General features: G+C 55.9%; 1 protein-coding gene across 50 annotated transcripts in view; it reads right to left on the bottom strand.

Moving 5' to 3' along the window:
• The window catches only part of ADGRG1 (adhesion G protein-coupled receptor G1), a 46,019-nt gene that overhangs the window by 9,792 nt on the left and 18,207 nt on the right, over positions 1 to 18,020 (bottom strand). For 10 of the 50 annotated variants that reach the window (XM_005592046.4, XM_074027061.1, XM_005592044.4 and 7 more), the window contains exons 2-10: positions 7,193 to 7,291; positions 6,231 to 6,668; positions 4,514 to 4,646; positions 3,713 to 3,860; positions 2,347 to 2,478; positions 1,889 to 2,005; positions 1,606 to 1,651; positions 1,260 to 1,363; positions 384 to 502 (exon numbers count right to left, since the gene is read on the bottom strand). In XM_005592046.4, coding sequence (XP_005592103.3) covers positions 384 to 502; positions 1,260 to 1,363; positions 1,606 to 1,651; positions 1,889 to 2,005; positions 2,347 to 2,478; positions 3,713 to 3,860; positions 4,514 to 4,646; positions 6,231 to 6,668; positions 7,193 to 7,256 — 1,301 coding nt within the window. In that variant the 5' untranslated portion in view covers positions 7,257 to 7,291. Of the gene's footprint in view, positions 1 to 383; positions 503 to 1,259; positions 1,364 to 1,605; positions 1,652 to 1,888; positions 2,006 to 2,346; positions 2,479 to 3,712; positions 3,861 to 4,513; positions 4,647 to 6,230; positions 6,669 to 7,192; positions 7,292 to 16,050; positions 16,147 to 16,974; positions 17,100 to 17,434; positions 17,631 to 18,020 lie in introns of those variants that run through there. The other 40 variants (XM_015443119.3, XM_045382562.2, XM_005592052.4 and 37 more) reach the window with 10 other exon arrangements.

The raw sequence follows: 18,020 nt of genomic DNA, 5'->3' as shown, positions 1-18,020 counted from the left end.
CCAACTACTCAGGAGGCTGAGACAGGAGAATCACTTGAACCCGGGAGGCAGAGGTTGCAGTGAGCCAAGATCGTGCTACTGCACTCCAGCCTGGGTGACAGAGCAAGGCTCTGTCTCACAAAAAATAAAATAAAAATAAATAAATAAATAAATAAAATGTTGACAGTTAAAATTTGTAAATGCTATGTTATCCAAACACCACAGATCTGAGGAGGAGATATGGCCACTAGGGGTCAGCATGCTGTACCCGCCACAGCTCCCCTAACCACACACACAGTTCCAGATCATGCGGGTGGGCCACGACCAGAGGTGTGTGTGGTGCCCTGGCGGAGGTGTGTGCAATGGAGGGTCCCCTCCCCTGTCCCACCCCTTTCAGGCCTCACCTGGAGCAGAGGTAGGCGGCAATGGTGACGACGCAGGCCAGGGCAGAGACGACACATCCCACATAGGAGAGAAGGCTCAGGTAGTGCTTGTGCACGGCATCCACCTCCACCGAGGAGACCTGGCCCCAGGAGACAGATGAGGGCTGGCCTCCATGTCTCCCACCCAACCTGGAGGCTTGCCCTGCATGAGGGGCTAACCTGGGGCCCCTGGTGGGCCTCAGAAGCCTAAGAACCCCCTCTCCCAACTGAGCAGAATGTGTCCCATGCATTAATGCATTTTTCTGGAGTGGGGGCGTCTTTCGATTTGACCACATTCTCAAGGGGCTTCCTGACCCACAGAGGCCAAGAACCTTTCATGAGAGAACCCCTATTCTGTCCTGGCACTGATGATTCTTCTACAACATTGAACATGGGAATAGGTTTCCTGTGAGGGAACCAGATTCCCACACCCAGGGGTGTTCAAGCCCCAGGTGGATACCCACAGGCAGAATCCTGCAGTCCTGGGAGCATGAATTCTGCGGTGTTGGGGGTACTAGAGGCCACCTCAGGGGCATCATTAGAAACACTCCTGGCCCCAGCACTGCCAAATCAGAACTCCAGGTGAGGGCCAGGAATCTGCATTTTAGCACACACCAAAATTTGTGAATAAAGAGCAGGGTCTGTACGAACCAGCTCTTTCACTGACTAGCTGGTGGCCATGGGTAAATTGCTTAACCTCTCTGAGCCTCCATTTCCTCATCTATAAAATGGGACAACAATAGAAGCTACGTTGGAGAGCTGTTATGAGGAATAAATGACTTAATATATGAAAAGTGCTTGCACAGAACAAGCACACGGCCTGGGGCGTGAGTGCAGGGTGGGAGCGGGGACCCTCACCATCAACACTGCAAAGTAGGTCAAGTGGTTGCAGAAGCAGGATGTTTGGGTTTCTCTCCTGACGGTCTCACACCCAGCACTGCTCCAACGCCCCGGGTTGCTCACTGAGGAGGGGACGGCATGGGGCTCCAATCAAGTCCAGTCCTCCAGGACCCCACTGTGCCCACCCCCAAAAGCACGACTGTGTCATTCTTCCGCCCGGCCTACTCATAGCCTGCCATTGCTCTCTCTTCAAAGTCCACCTTTCTCCAGGAAGCCCTCGGTGATTAACCCCACCTCCACCACCCCCCAGGACTCCATTTCTCTTTCAGATACTTGTCCAGCCCTGAGACCCCTGCATACTCACATGTCGGGTCTTCAACCCAGAATACACATTGCAAAGTCACATTCTTCTGTAGGGACAAGAAAGAAGGAGAGTGGCTTCTGTTACACTCCCCCCTGCTTTACGGGCCAGGCAGAGGAAGCCTAGAACACAGTCAAGCCCCACCTGCCCCATTTGGACCTGACTGGCTGGAGCCCTCAATCAGGCAATCGTTTCGTTATAAAGACAAATGAGTCTGGAGGGAGGGAGAGGAAAGGGCGATATGGCCGAGGGGTGCTTGTCCCCTCGATGGCTGGTCCCCACTCACCGGCTGTGGCTGGTGCTGGAAGGTGAGCACCACGGGCTCCGTGAGGTTGGCTACTTTGGTATTCTGCACCACAATCCCCAAGACCTTCTCACCCAGGACTTGGCTGGAATTCTTGTCCTAGATACATGGGGTTAGGGGAAGAGCGTAGGGAGGGAGTTCAGGGCTGAGAAGAAGGGCCCAGAAGCCCCTTACTCTCTCTAGATAACTCTCTCTCCCAGCACATTGCCTTGAGATGCTGCGTCTCCCTCTGGAACCAATTTTGCCCGTGTAGTCATTTACACCATAGTCAGAAGAACATTGCTTAGCCCTCTCACAGGGAGATTTGTACATTGCAGTGCAATTTCTAACTTTACAAGGAAAGGCTTTGACTCCCAGAGGAAGGAGCTCATCTGCACGCCTTCTTTCCACCTCTGTCAGAAAAAAACTGCTTTCTCCTGGGAGGCATGAGGACCCCATACCTGGAACAGGGCTTGGCTGCTGAAGTCCACCAGGAGGAGTCTCTTCTCAGCCTCCCCTCTCCGGCCTTTCGTCCTCTGGAAGAGTGTTCGGGGCAGCAGCACCGAGTACTCCAAGATCTCGCTCTGCTCCTGCTGCAGAGGTCCCTTCAGGGCTCAGCCAAATGTGGATCCCCAGATCCGTGCCCCCCGCCCCAGCACACACACACGCCCATCCATCTCTTCCTTGACACCGCCACTTCTAAGCCTATTTCTTCAGGAAGTCAAGCCTGACTCATGACAGCCCTCCTCATCCCTCTCTTCCTTGCTACCAGCTCTGGCTGGGGAGTCTTGTGGTTAGAATCCAGGACTCCAGGGCAAATAGCCCTGGGAGAACCACGTGGTTCTGTTCTGTTGTCTGGGGCTTCAGATGCCAGCTCTGCCTACAGCAGCCAAGTGGGGGATGGCCATGTGGGCGGTGTGGGTGGTTCCCAGCTAACCATAGCCACTCAGGGAGCAGTCTCAATACGGGGGTGTGGCTGGGTGTAGTGGCTTACGCCTGTAATCCCAGCACTTTGGGAGGCTAAAGCGGGAGGACTGCTTGAACCCAGGAAGCCAAGACCAACCTGGACAACATAGCAAGACCCTGTCTTTACAAAAATAAAAAATATTTTTTGAGACAGAGTCTCGCTCTGTTGCCCAGGCTATAGTGCAGTAGCATGATCTCGGCTCACTGCAACCTCTGCCTCCCGGGTTCAAGCGATTCTCCTGCCTCAGCTTCCCGAGTAGCTGGGATTACAGGCACATACTACCATGCCCAGCTAATTTTTGTATTTTTAGTAGAGACAGGGTTTCACCATGTTGGCCAGGCTTGTCTCGAACTCCTGACCTCAAGTGATCTGCCTGCCTCGGCCTCCCAAAGTGCTGGGATTACAGAAGTGAGCCACTGCACCTGGTCTTACAAAGAATTTTTTCAAGCCAGGTGTGGTGGCAAGCCTGTAGTCCCAGCTGCTCACGAGGCTGGAGTGGGAAGATTGCTTGAGACCAGGAGTTCGAGGCTGCAATGAGATATGATTACCCCACTGTACTCCAACCTGGGTGACAGAGCAAGACCTTGTCTCGAAAAAAAAAAGGGGGTGCACGGACAGGCGTTTAGGGGCTGCTCTTCTGTTCACATGGGTGGCCCCAGGAGACTGGTATAGGAAGCAGGTCCTGCCGCTGTGCCCACGCAGGGTCCTCAATCCCACGGTTGAGCTACTGACTGAGGATGGCTATCCTCGGACCTGGAACCTTCTCAGGAGGCCCCAGGGAGAGACTGCAGGGGCACTGAGCTTCAGGGAGTGCTCACAGCCCCCACCTCCTGCCAGCCCCAGCCCAGCCCGCATCTGACCTCCTGCCGGGAGTGGATATGCAGGTCCTGGAGGCCAGCTGTGGGCTGGAGCTTCCACACCGTGGCGTTGACCCGGTCCTCCTCGAAGGACACCGTGTCCCCCATGAATCTCACAGAGGTCAGCTTCGATTCCAAGCTCTGCAACTGCCTGGCAGGGAGGAGAAAGCAGCGGTGATGGTGGGGAGGGGGCTGGGCCAGCAGGGAGACTGAGGCAGGAGGAGGAGACACTCAGACAGAGACACAGGGAAGAGGCAGAGGCAGAGGCCGAGAGAGGGGCTGGGTGGGCAGGAGAGAGTGGAGAGCAGACAAAAGAGAAAAGCAGGCAGCTGTGTGCATGAGGGAGAGAAAGAATGAGCTGGGGGTGGGGTCAGGCAAAGGAGGCGGGGGGCCTGGGAGCCACAGGAAAGGAGAGCAATGGGGTGGTGGGGGCTGTCCTGGGACTCCGCACTGTGGATTCGGGCCCAGCTCTGCCTGTGCCAACCCACTCCGTGGCCTTAGAGCGGCTCTGCCATCTCTGAGCCTTGGTCTGCTGGGCTGTACCATGGACCACCTGTCCCTTCTTTACGTGAGGGAGGAGGGCTTGGGATGGTGGATGCAATGTTGGTTAATGACTCAGACGGGAGAGGAGCTCAGCCTGGGGGGCTTGTGTTGACTCCCAAAAGGTGGAAAGATCAATCAAGGAAGCATTCCAGTCCCAGGGAAGGCCTCGCAGTGGCCCCCCGCTCCAGGTCTCCGCCATGCCCAGGTCCAGATCTCTGATGCCTCCCTGGTTCCCCTCACAGCCCCAGGTGCCACACTTACTGGCTGGCAGGGGTGGCCGAGGGCCTCCTCGAGGCCTTCTGGGGATGCTTCAGGAACTGGCTGAGCAGCTGGAGGTCCCTTTTGAGCTCGCACATGTCCACCGAGGCATTGTGAGCAGCTGTGTGGGGAGGACCTGGGGGAGGGGTGGACAGGCCCCCGCCGAGGCTGCTGACTCAGGCCCCAGGACCCTCCCATTCTGCCCCCTGCCACCCTGACAAGACTCTGAATGCCTCGATCTTGACTTTATAGAGGGGAAACTGAGGCTCCAAGAAGTAGAGTGGACTCTGCCAAGGTCACTCAGATGAGGCCAGCCTGTGGGGGCTGTGTCTTACAGAACCCGCCAGCAACGCCAGCCCCAGTGGGATGGGGTGGGATGCGCCTTGCTCAGCCCCCTCTGCAGGCGCCCTCAGCTACACACACGGAGCAGGGAGGGTCCAGCCAGGCCTCCTTAGGAGGGATGTGGGGGGCTTGGTGGTTTGGTGGTGGTTCCTGGGACTCCACACCCACCAGCCTCCCTGACTCCAGGCTCGGGCCCCACTGCGCACTCAAAGGCGGCCAACTAACGTATCTCCAGGGATTAGCTGGGAGTCAGATGAGGAAGACAGACAGTGGGGGTTAGAGAGTATACTTTCTGTGCCACTGAGGAAGGCAGGCCCTGGGTAGCCACATCTTTTGAACGCATAACCCAGAAAGCCTGGGTTTTAGGCGATTTGAAATCCCTGGTCCATGTTTTTTAAAAACCCTCTACAGGTCAAACAAGACCAGGCTCAGTCTGGTCTTCAGAATGCCAATTTGCAACTAGGACCAACTTTGGCCTAAATCCTCCCAGGTTGCAGGGCAGAATCCCAGCCTGGCGTGTGGAGACCCCCCGACCACTGATTGGCCTGGCCCTGCCAGTTGCACTGGACATAGTCAGTTAGCCTGTTACACTAACACAATCAAAGTGCTGTGCCCTCCAGCCCTGAAAGCCCTGCCTCAAACTCGAGGTGCTGGAAAGACATGAAAACCCCCCAGTAAACCTTCAAGCTGCTTCTGATGCTCCTCCTTTCCTGGCCACCGTTCAGCATTTAATGGTGCTGAATGGCAGTGGCCACATGGAACCTGTCACACTCAAAGGGGAAGATGCAGCTTCTGGACCTCAGAGTCAGCCTCACTGCTTTCCTGACCTTTGACCTCTCGTGCTCCGCCCCTCACCCCCACCCCACTCCAATCAGCTGCTGGGTTCAAATCCTGGCTCTCCCATTGGCTAGCTGTGCAGCTTTAGGCAGCCTCTCTGTGCCCCAGTTTCCTCCTCTGTGAAAGGAAATAAACAGTCTACACTGATGCTGAGGAAGAATTTTTCCCCTGGCTCTTGATCTTCAGTCCCTTTCCAGTCTCTGCTCTCCCATCCTGTTCAGACCTCATCCTCCTTCACCAAGACCTTCTCTGCAGCCTCAGGATGGGCCCTTGCCCCTCCATCCTCACCCCTGCCTGCCCACAAAGTGACCATCAAGAGACAGTGGGGCCAAGCACAGTGGTTCATGCCTGTTATCCTAGCACTTAGATCACACTCCTCCCCTCCTCAGATACCTTCATTGGCTCCCCAGTGCCTGTGAGCAAAGTTCAGGCTTCCTGATCTGACATTGCGAGCCCAGTCCACTTTGCGTTTTGCCTTCCTTGCCTCCAGACCACTGCCCAGTTATTCCCTCTGCCTGGAAGTTATTCCCTCTTGCCTTACTGTGGAAGGAGAAGGTGAAGTTGGAGGCACTGGGCAGGCTGATGTTCTGAGGGCTCCACCAGGAGGTGACAGAAGTGGCGAACAGCGGGGGCCCCTGGGCCAGGCTCTCCTCCTGGTGCTGGAAGCAGAGGAGGCTAGAGGCTTGGTCACTCAGCAAGAAGTCATGCTTGCCATAGAGAAGATGCAATCTCCCAGCATGTCGGTCCCAGTAGAGGCAGAAATGGTAGAGGCCCCTGGGGTGAGGGAAGGATCGGGAAGCAGGGTGGGCTTCCGGGAAGGGGGCATGGACTGTGAGGGCCTCCTCGGAGTTCTCGATGGAGATGCGCAGGTCTGGCGTGAATTTGTAGTGGAGGCTGCTAATGTGTGTCTGGTTCCGCTGGCTGCAGAAGCGAAAGTCTTCCCTGTGGCCCCTGCCGTGGTCACCTGAGGAGGCAGAGGCTGCAGATGGGACCCTGTGGCAGGGGCTGACCAGAGGCATGGAAGGGGACAGGACCTACGCTGAGTACATATGAACTTGGAGCCTGAGACTCACACACATTCCAAGGGTCTACAAAAATGTATTAGTCTTTCCCGCTTAAAACTTATCAGCATCAAACTATAAAACAAGGAAACTGAAAACAAATAGTAATTTCAAAGGCAAAACATACTCTTAACAGCAATGAAGTATTTAATGAGGCCATGGCTGCCATAGACGGTTGTGCAGGTGGTACACTGCACAAGAATGCTCTGGCTGCAAAGGTGAGTGGGACCAGGACCCCATCCAGGTTCCATACCCTAAGCTGTGCACTGCGGGGCTGCACCTGCCAGAAGAAAGGAGTGTCTTTTTCTTTTCTCCAAGGTACCCTCTACTAGCTGAGATGTACCTGCCTAAAGGAGTTAGCATGTATGCCGTCAGCCACCCTAGGCACAGGGACTTTTTCACATAAGTTCCAACAGCCCAGGGGAGCCCTGGGAAGACTTGCCTTGGACCAGGAAGAGCAGACTCAGCAGGAACAGTGTCGTCTGCAGCAGCGACTGGGCAGTCATTTTCCTCCCACAGAGTCACTCTTGGAAGTCACCACCTGGAAAAGGCCAGGAGTGTTAGCTGGGAGTGTGGCCTGTGTGGCGGTTGGGCTGGCCCTGCAGAAGAGGAGGCCAGTGTGGCATGGATGTGGGAGGTGAGGTGAGGAGGCAAGTGTGGAAACAGCCCATAGACCTCTCCAGTGCAGCCAGAAGCTGATCATCAAGAGGCAGTGAGGCCAGGCGCGGTGGCTCATGTCTATAATCCCAGCACTTTGGAAGGCCAAGAAAGGTGGATCGCTTGAGCACAGGAGTTCAGACCAGCCTGGGCAACATAGTGAGACCCTATCTCTACAATAAATAAAATTAGCCAGGCATGGCGGTGCATGCCTGTGGTCCCAGCTACTAGGGAGGCTGAGGTGGAAGGATCACTTGAGCCCAGGAGGTCGAGGCTACAGTGAACTATAACTGTGCCACTGCACTCCAGCCTGGGTGACAGAGTGACACCCTGCTTTAAAAAAAAAAAAAAAAAAAAAAAAAGATGCACAGATGGAGAACCTGAGGCCCATGTGGTTAAGTGACTTGCCCAAAAATGCTTCCAAGGCCAGGGGCTTTCCCTGCCTGGTCAGGACTGTAGTGCCTGGCAGGGAACCTGTGGCCCTGGCACTTGTAGAGTTGCCAGAAGGCTTGGCCCTCCCTATGGCCAGCTGGCCCTGTGGCAGAGCTGGATGCCCACAGACACAGACAGAACCTCATCCTGTGTGGCACAGCAGCTGGCCACAGCTGCCATCTGAGTTTGAGAGAAACCAAGGCGGACTTTCAGAGTCCAACTAGTTCCAGTCTCAGTTCCACCTTTTACCTGTTGCAGGACCTTGTGTAAGTCACTCAAAATCGGGCTAATCATAGTGCCTCCCTCTTGAACCCAGAGTGACGGTGTGATCTTGTCTAGAATCTGGTGTGAGTGCTCTACCTAGAACCGTCACCACCTTGCCCCTCCAGGCCCGGAGGGAACACAGACAAAAGGGGGTTCCCAGAGTTCTCCCCAGCTACCTCCCTATCATCATTCCTGAGACCTAGCTCAGAGGACACCTCCTTCAGGAAGCCCTTCTCAACTCCCTCCAGTGTCAGTCCCAGCCTCCTTTGGTTCCCACCACTGGCCGAAGCCCCTCCCACCCCCTCTAGCCTCCTCCAGGTAGTGGGAGACGGTGCATTCCCTCCTCCTTGGTCAGCCAGGGAGCACCTGATCCACCTCTGTGGGCAGGCCCTGGTTGTACAGAGGTTGCCGGATAAAGGCTGTGGGGATGGACAGTGAAGGAACTAAAGGATCGATGCATCCGCGACGCCCTCTACAGGAGCCAGGGGGAAGGGCGCTTCCTATCATGACCACCAGGGGGCGCCAGTTCCCAGGGCCCGGAGCATCTGGAACAGCAAAGGGACCAGGGTCTCTGCTGGGGACAAGGACTCGGTATTGCCCCGCCCTGGCAAGGACGGAGCACATCTGACCCCCCCAAGCTCTCCATTAGCTGAGCGGCTACTATCTGCCAGTCTCTGTGTTGACCCGTCCCACCCCCACATCTGCACTGATTCTCACTCCAGCCCAATGAAGTGGGCACTGCTATTGATCCATTGCACAGATGGAGAACCTGAGGCCCATGTGGTTAAATGACTTGCCCAGAAATGCTCCTGAGGCCAGGGGCTTTCCCTGCCTGGTCAGGACTGTAGTGCCTGGCAGGGAACCTGTGGCCCTGGTACTTGTAGAGTTGCCAGAAGGCTTGGCCCTCCCTATGGCCAGCTGGCCCTGTGGCAGAGCTGGATGCCCACAGACACAGACAGAACCTCATCCTGTGTGGCACAGCAGCTGGCCACAGTGACAGAGGCACTCATGGGCCACAAGCCAGAGAACACACATGGAGTCTGAGTTTGAGAGAAACCAAGGAGGACTTTCAGGAAGAGGTGGCTTTTGAACCGAATAATTGAGAGCAGCATTAAAAGCAGGAGTGTCCCAGGGAGGAGCTCGGTGTCTCCTTCCTGGGCCAGTCCTCCCTCAAATAAACCTGGCCCCTTCGATCATGAGCCTATCCCCTGTGTCCCACCATGTGAAATGGAACCTCAATTTCTCAGGCCTCGTCAATTCAGTCATAGGTCAAATAGGCTCAGCATCTTGCCCTGGTGGCATCACAGGGCCCTTTGAGAAGAAGGATATGGAAGTGTTTTAGGGAAGGGCACCATTTCCCAGGTTGTGATTTGTAAGCATTTTGATTCCTTTTGAAACTGCCTCCTGCCACCTCCGACCAGCGGAAGGAAACCCAACATCTGGGGACAAGGACTCCCAGACCCCTTCTTTCCTTCTGCTTCCTGTCAGTCTCTGTTGCTGTCCCCCTCTGATTGTCAGTCCAAATGCCACTTTCTCCAAGCAGCCCCTCACTGCTACCACCAGTCTCCACCTGTAAACTCGAAGCTGACAAATCATTTGGAGAATTTGAATCCAAGGCCCAAAGAGGGCCAGTGACCTACTGAGGTCACACAACAAGCAAGGAAGGAACTGGCCAGAATCCATGCCTCTCCCTGGCTTACGGACCTTCAAAGTGAACCTTCACTACTAGTAGCATGGCTGAAGGACAGAGCAGAACCACTGCCTCACTTCAGCCCTCCTGGATGGGCCCTTGAGAGTAAAGGAGGGGAGTACAGGTAGTGAGCTCCCCATCATTGGTAGGAAACAATTGAAGTGACATGGGGTTCCATGGAAGAAATCCAAACACACACAAGGGACCAACTGTCCCCACCACTTCCTGACTCATCCCCACTCCACCTCAGCTGTTTGAACAACTACTCCAAGGTGGACAGCTCTGGCTCCATCAACATGCTTTAGGCTTGATGGGGAGGGGCTGCCTGGCTTCCTTTAACCTAAGGGGTAGACTCTAGAGCCAGACTGCCTGGGTTCAAATCCTGACTCCCTCACTAGCTGTGTGTCCTTGGGCTAGTTACTCACCCTCTCTGGGCCTCGCTTTCCTCACTTGTAAAGAAGAATAAAGAAATCAAGCTCACCTCAAAGGTCATTGTGAGAATTAAAGAATTGATGCCTGTAAAGGGCTTAGAGGCAGGCGCCGTGAGTCTCAGCTAAGTAGCTCTACTTTCGAAATAGCTCAGCCCCTGGGCCTGTCACAGGCCCCTCCTCCCTGTTTCCCTCTCTTCCTTGCGGCCCCCAGCAGCCAGCTCACCCACCGGAGCACCTTGAGGGGAAATTCTTAGAGCATGAAGCTTCCTTTCCGGGAGAGTGCAATGGAAGGCCGAAACCCCACCCAGAAAACTTCCCTCCTCCAGACGCCCACTGGGGCAGGAGAGCTGGGCTGGGGACAAGGAAGTCGCCACGCAGATGGGGCCAGGGGGCACTGTCCCGCTTGTCTGCTTAGCGCCCTTCCTTCATCCCTGCCTATGCCACCCCTCCAGGTCTGCCCCCCACACGCACAGCTGCCAGCTGCCCACCACCCACCCAGGCACCAGGGATGTAGCATGAGTCTCCGCACAGACCCCTGGGACCTGACCTGTCTCTGCCTCTGGAGCTGCAGAAGCCCAGCGCTACAGGGCCTCAGCCATCAGGCGCTCAGTACCAAGCACGGCCCCACAGGTGAGGGCCTTGCCTTGGCTCACACAGAGCTAGAGGGAGTAGCTGAGCAGGGGGCATTCTAGCAACATCCCCACAATGATAATGTCAGTGGCGACGTCCATGGTATCACACCAAACCCTCAGAACCACCCTGTGATGCCGGTCCCACTGCTACCATTTTACAGATGCGGACACTGAGGCTGGGGAAGGCTGTGTGTTCTGAGATCACATGGGCATGGTGCCAAGCCTCCCCCTCCTTGTAGAGCTGGCATTGGTAAAGGCCCCGGAGACGTACATCCTTTCCAACCCCCTGGCTTTAGAATCCCCCCAAAGGGAAGGAGAGGAGAATGGGGAGTAGCACAGAGAATCCAGCCTGGGAGAGAGGGTGCTGGGGCTGAGGCCCAGGGAAGCCGCTGCCACCCCCAGCTTCCAGAGCAGCCGCCCTTGACTTCAGACCTTCCGTAAACACACACAGGACAGAACAGGCCGGTCCAACCTGACACAATGGGGGCCACATCATGGGGTTCCCCAACGATCCAACAGAGTGGAGGATGGCCGGAGTTTGTCTGAGACCCCACCCCACCCCCAGCCCATCCCCTGCCCCACCCCCAGGGCTCCAGCTCCAGACCTAGCTCAGCCCTGCCCCTCTGCACGGTGGGCAGGGGGGACCCACGGCTCACTTTCTCCCAGGGGGCCTGAGTCACTTCCGTGTGGAGCCACGAGTCACCGCTGCCCAGGCCAAGCTCCTGGAAAACCCATTTCCTCGGAGGATGGAGGTGGAAGTTGAGTGGACAGGACCTGGATGGCTCTGGGATTAACCCTTCCCGGGCAGGCGCCTCTCTGCCGTCTCCTGCCGGGAAGACTCACGAAGCTGGCCGTCCACTGCTTCCTTCTTCCCTTTACACACAGCGGCCACTGCCCGCCCCTGAGCACAGGCATCCCATCCCCAGACCTTTGCCCCTTGCTGTCCCTTTGCCTTGGATAACACCTAGCCCTGTGACATTCCACTCATCTTTGAGACGAGCTGAGACAAGTCGTCCCCATGAAGCCTCAGCTACCCGTCCATTCCTTGCCAAAAGTAACCCGTGTTCCTGCCGGCCCACAACCCACCCTCAACATGACACGCTCCCCCATTGCCACAGATGCTCACATCAGAGGCTCCCAAGCCTGCCGGTGCTCAGACCTCCCCCTGGGAGTGAGCTAAAATGCAGATACACAGTCCTGGCCCACAGAGGGTCCGATGGGGTGGGCTTGGGAGCTTGGCTGTAACAAGCATCCCGTTGATCAACACACTGCAGGCTTGGGAACCAGGGGCTTATGAACCAGAGATAGGCACCAGCAGCCCTGGTTTAGAGATGGTCAGAGAGGGGAGGGACTAGCAACGCATCCCTCAGCTGCTAGATGGCAGGGCCTGGACTCGGGGCCAGGGCAGCCTGCGTTCCAGCACCGTCTCTTCCCTGCCCTGTGACGCGGACCCATCAGGCTCCTCTGTGGCTCCCCTAGCATTTAGCAGGGCCCTGGAAGGGGCCTCCTGAAAGACATCAGGAGAAGGGCAGGCATCGGGTGGGGGGTGGCGGGGTGGGAAGGGAGTCAAGGAGGGAGGAACGAGGGAGACCCGGAGGCGATCTCCAGGTTCCAGCCTAGTCTTGCCCACCTGGAGGACTTCCCCTCAAATTGATCCTCGCTGGGAGAGGCAGATGGGAAGGTCCCAGCTCAACTTCCACTGCCCCAGCTCCCCTCCCGTCCGCAGCTGCTCTCCCGTGGGCTGCTGGGGCACAACACGGAGCTGCTGAGCCTTTGGAAGCAAGAATTTGGCCTGGGAGAGTCGGGGGGCAGGGTGAGGATGAACTCCTGCCAGTTACACAGGCATGTGGGTGTGCACGAGTGTGTGTGCCCATGCATGAGTGTGTGTGTGCACGAGTGTGTGTGCCTGTGCATGAGTGTGTATGTCCATGAGTGTGCCTGTGTGTGTGCATGAGTGTGCGTGTGTGTGTGCGCATGAGTGTGTGTGCCCGTGCATACATAGTGACCCAGGGGGCCAGGAGGAGAAAGCAAGAGAAGGCTGGGAGCATCACAGAGGAGGCAAGTTAGCTCTGCAGAGGAGGAACGAGGCAGCCGCTCAAACAGACTTCAAAGCTGGGGAGGGGACAGGGAGGGCGGGGAACAGTGTGAAGAGCAGGGCTCTTGCAGGTGCTTCCTCCATGGTGGGTGGGGTGGCATCTGAGAGGACCCTCCCTCCAACGGTTTCCAAACGTTTTTTATAAAAGTAAATCTTACTTGGAAATAGCATGTACCCAACAGCTCAAAGGAGACGCCCCTGTCAGATCCAGGTGGCACTCAGGGCCACGCCCCACTCCCAGCCCAGCCCCCTAGCCCCTCAGCCGCGCCCATGGGTCCTGGGATAACAGCTTGCAAAGGCCGAACCACTCCCCTCCCCCATTCCCACTCCCCAAGTGAATGACTGAAGTCCAAGTTAGGTGACCACAGAGAGCTCCCCAGCAGGGGTGTTCCAGGATCACTGGCGGAAGCAGAGTGACTTCAGTTTTCAGGAATTTTCCTACAATAAAGGAGAATAAAATGAAGCAAGCTGCCTGCCTCGGAGGCTAGCGGGTGCCCAGGCCTGACCTGCTCACTGCCCAGGGTGAGGCTCATACTCTTACACCAGACCTGCTGGACACCCCCCCACACCGCCAGCTCAGGTCTCACTGTCCCGGTAGCTTCTGGTCCAGCCAAGTCCTTAGGCCACAAGACCCTCTGCCTGCCCAGACACACCCTGTGGGGAGACTGACAAAGGGGAGAAGTTGGGGCACTCCCTGCCAGCCTGAGAGGGAAGGACCCGCTCATGGGAAGGGACTCTGAGTCCTCCCAGAGAGTCAGTTGTCCAAAGCCGGCTGCCCTTGTGCCTCCCGTATGTGGAACTGGGCATTTACTTAAGAGGCCTCAGAGAAGCCAACATATAGTCACTCAGCCAGGAAGGAGCCTGGCCTTGGATGCTCCCACCTCCAAGCCTTTGCACACACTGGTCCTCCTCCCTGTGATGCCAGCCTTGTGACATATCTGTGAGAGTCCCAGTGCCCTGGCCTCAGGCCCCCACATCCTCCCAGTCCCCATGCCTGGCAGGATGACAGATGATGAGTGGGACTAAACAGGGGTCCTATCTGGTGCAGTGAAAAGAGCCCTGGAATCCAGGGAGATTCTAAGAGGAGAGGGAGGATCACAGCTTCCACTCACCAAGTGCTCAATTAGCCGCTGGCATCCTGCAAAGCACTTGGCAAAAAATTAATTGTTCAATCCTCACAATAACCCTAACAGCAGAGCCCGTGAATCATGCAATCCTCGCAGCAACTCGGTGAAGCAAATGCTATCAGTGTCCCCACTTTAAAGACAGGGAAACTGAAGCCCAAAGAGGTTAAGTTATGCCCAAGATCACACAGCAAATAAGCAGCCGAGCCGGGACTCAAACTCAGGTCCGCCTAACCTCTGAGCCCAAACTTTTAGCCACTGTGGTCTTTTGAGTTCTTTCTCTTCTCTGGGACTCAGTCTCCCCATCTTTACCATGAGGTAACTTGCCAAAGCACTTTCAGGGAGCACTAGTCCCCATATTAGAGAAAGGGTTGGGGTCATACTTTCTCTTGTATATTAGCATATCAAAGGCCCTGATAAGTCCTGCAGGAAAGAAACCCATAAAGCTTGGTTGGGAGTTTCCCAGCCCAACGTGAAGGTAGAGCCTTTTTTGCATGGACCCCTGTTATCAACACGGAGAAAAGCTCTCAGAAATCTCGTCGCCACACAGAAGCCTGCCAGCACCTCCAGCCCCCTCCCCCCTCTTCCCCTTTGAGCTGTCCCAAAGGTCATTAGCTAGCATGAGATGAGCTAGAGGAGATACTTAGGCACTCCCCAGGGCCACTCATCATCATCCCTGACACTTCCAGGAAAGAGGTCCCTGGTGAGCCTGGGGTATATTCGGGCCTATCCCACCTCCCTTCGGCCGGCAGCACCAGCTTGTGGGGAAAAGGGCACTGCCAGGGCTGTCCCCAGGTGCGCCATTCCATTAAAGTTGGCCGTGGCCAGCTGGGCCTGCGACTTCATCTCAAGCAGCTAAGACACTCAGGATGTTGGAAAAGAGAGAGAAAGAATATGAGGATGCAAGAATTTTAGGAGATGAGAATCAAAGCCTCTTAGAATTTCGGAATTCAATCCAGGCGTGGTGGTGCGTGCCTGTAGTACCAGCTACTTGGGAGGCTGAGGCAGGAGGATTGCTTGAGCCCAGGAGTTTGAGGCTGCAGTGAGCTATGATCGTGCCACAGTACTCAAGCCTGGGTGACAGAGTGAGATCTTGTCTCTAAATACAAATTAATTAAAAAAAAAAAAAAAAGAAGAAGAAGAAGAAGAAGAATTTTGGAGGCCAGGCACGGTGACTCATGCCTGTAATCCCAGCACTTTGGGAAGCCAAGGTGGGCAGATCACTTGAAGTCAGGAATTTGAGACCAGTCTGGCCAAAACAGTGAAACCCTATCTCTAAACAAACAAACAAACAAACAAACATTACTGGGCATGGTGGCACATGCCTGTAATCCCAGCTACTCGGGAGGCTGAGGCATGAGAATCACTTGAACCCGGGAGGTGGAGGTTACAGTGAGCTGAGATCACACCACTGCACTCCAGCCTGGGCGACAGAGCAAGACCCTGTCTCAAAAAAACAAACAAACAAACAAACAAAACTTTTAGAATTGATTGAAGAGACTTAGAACCTAAAGGAAAAACAGGGATTAGGAAGGCACTGGGGACACCAGCCTGTCTTGAAGGGATCTCAAAGAGCCAAAGAGCCAGCAGTCCGAGCACTCCGGTGCAGACCTGTTTAGCTTATGTTCCTGGGGTGGTCTGCAGCCAGGCATAGGCTCATGGCCAAGTCTCCACCTGGCCGTCTCCAAGAAGCAGCTGAGGCCAGCCTCCTGGGCGCCAGGGCATACGCCCGTCAGTACCTGCCCAGGGAATGTACATGCCTAGAGCAGGGGTGGCAGGAGTTAGGGGCATAAGGTTCAGACAAGCTCTGCAGGCAACTGGAAGCTTGGGGTCAGCCTGTCCCTTCTCTGGGCCTTATTTTCTCCCCTGTCAAGTGGGCGACACTGATGCCTGTCCCCTGCGTGCCTTCTCTGGAGTCAGCGCCCTCCAGGCTCCCGCAGGCTTCAGGATGTCTACAGGTAAGAACAGAGCTTACCTCCGAGCTGGCAGCAAGGGACAAAGAGGATGCTGAGCCGTCTCCCCTGGCCTGTCCAGACTGTCTTCCCTCTCAAACCACAGCCGGACCTCAACTGTCTGGCTGAGGTTCCCCTTCCCCATCTGTGTTCCCACGTTGCCCAAGGCCAGGCCCTCAAGGTCAGCCTCAGTCACCTCCCTCCTTGTTTAGCAGTTCAGCTATCCCAGGTCTGGCAAAACTCCCATCTTTGGAGCACAGGACACTTAGCATTCCCAACGCTGGCCACCAACCCTCCCTTTCTTTTCTCCTCCCCCTCCTCGAGGTCCTGGATTGCTGGCTGAGGGGCTGAGAGCACCCTCCCCTATTAAGTAGGCTGAGTAGGACAAAGTTCTCCCCCACCAAGGCTGGGGGCCCGAGCCTGGCTGCACCTGGGCCCCGTTCAGGGAAGGGAATTAGAAGCACTGAGTTCCATCCCAGCTCCTGAGCACACAGCACAGCATCACTGAGCATCAGGCGCTGTACACTCCACAGGCGGGGTGCTCACCACCTCCAGTGACACAACCGTGTTCATTAAGCTCTTTGAAAATGCAAAACAGGATTGTGAGCTTTTTACACATGTTCACGCATTTAAGCCTCCTCAAAACCCTTGAGACAAGTACCATCACACCCACTCAAAAAAAAGGCCAGCGAGGCCCAGGGAGGTCAAGTTATCTGTCTGAGGTCACACAGCTAAGTGAGTAATGAAGGTTGAATGTGAACCAGGGCCAGCTCCAGGACACGCGCTGTTCATCTTGAAGCCTATTTCCGCCCTGAACTTACCTGACTCTTAGAAAGCGTATCTCTTGAAAAGTGACAGTAAAGAAAGCTTCCCACAATGTGTTTCCATGGGTTCAGCTGGACGCCATCCTCCCAAGGGCCCAAATCGGGGGGCCCATCGGAACTCACCCAGGTGACCTTGGATCCCAGCCCCACTGACGGCTGTTTCCTGCACTTCCAGTCCCCTCACGCCCTGGACTTGTCGGAGGCTTATTTCTGACCCCCGGGGTGCAGCCCAGGGACCCAAAAGAATCTTCAGCAAGGGTTGGGCTGCAGGAAGGGGTGCAGAACTCTCACCCCCAACCACTTCCTTTTAGTTGAAGCTGCTATCTTTAACTGCCCAAGTCCCTTGGAGTACCATCTGACCCCCCCAGGGTCCCTAGTGCCACCCCACCCACTGGCTACACCATCAATGTTGGGTAGAAGGGGGATGCAGGGGAGAGGAAAAAGATAAAGGGGAAGGGATGGGAGGAAAGAGGGGAGCTGGAGGGGAAGGAGAGTGAAGGAGGAAGACAGGGGAGAAGCGGGGAGCAGGGAGAGGGAGCAGGAGTGAGAGGGATGGGGAGGAGAGGAGGTGGGAGAATCGTACCTGGACTCCTTTGTGGCGTCAAGCGGACTATAGATACATTAAGAATGTGCATGGCAGACGAGGGGTTCTTGTTTGCAGGCAGTAGCCTGAGGGGCTGGTGTCAATCTCCCCCCCACCACCTCTTTTCAAGAGGATGGAGACTTTGAAGCTGTGCCACCCCAGCCACTGCTCCCTCACTGGAGCTTCAAACAAAGGGTACAGCCAGGGAAGAGAGGCTGAGAAGCCCCAGCCGCCAGCGCGGGAGAAGGGGCGCAGGTGACAGCAGCCCCTGGCAACCGTTGCCCTGGCAACCGTTGGCAGCTGCAGGGACTACGTCACAGCCTGGCTCAGACCCAGCAAAGCAACGTGGCCCCGTATCTTGTCCTGTGCCCAAGTCCTCAACTCAGACGCTGCCCAGGCCAGACAGGGAGCTGGCAGGCGGGAGGGCAGGGGTTAGGACAGCGATTTATAGAGATCCTGAGCCTGAGGGACACCTGCCTGTATTGAAGGGACCACAAAGCGCCAGAGCTTCCAATTTCTCCAGAGAGGCAGAGCCCCAGGTTTTTACATGAAATCTGCAAGTTTGTCAACATTGACTTTAACACCA

Source organism: Macaca fascicularis, chromosome 20, assembly GCF_037993035.2.
Source record: "Macaca fascicularis isolate 582-1 chromosome 20, T2T-MFA8v1.1".
NCBI classification, from domain to species: Eukaryota; Metazoa; Chordata; class Mammalia; order Primates; family Cercopithecidae; genus Macaca; species Macaca fascicularis.
The sequence above is the reverse complement of the archived record's forward strand: the minus strand, read 5'-3'. Positions and strand labels throughout refer to the sequence as shown.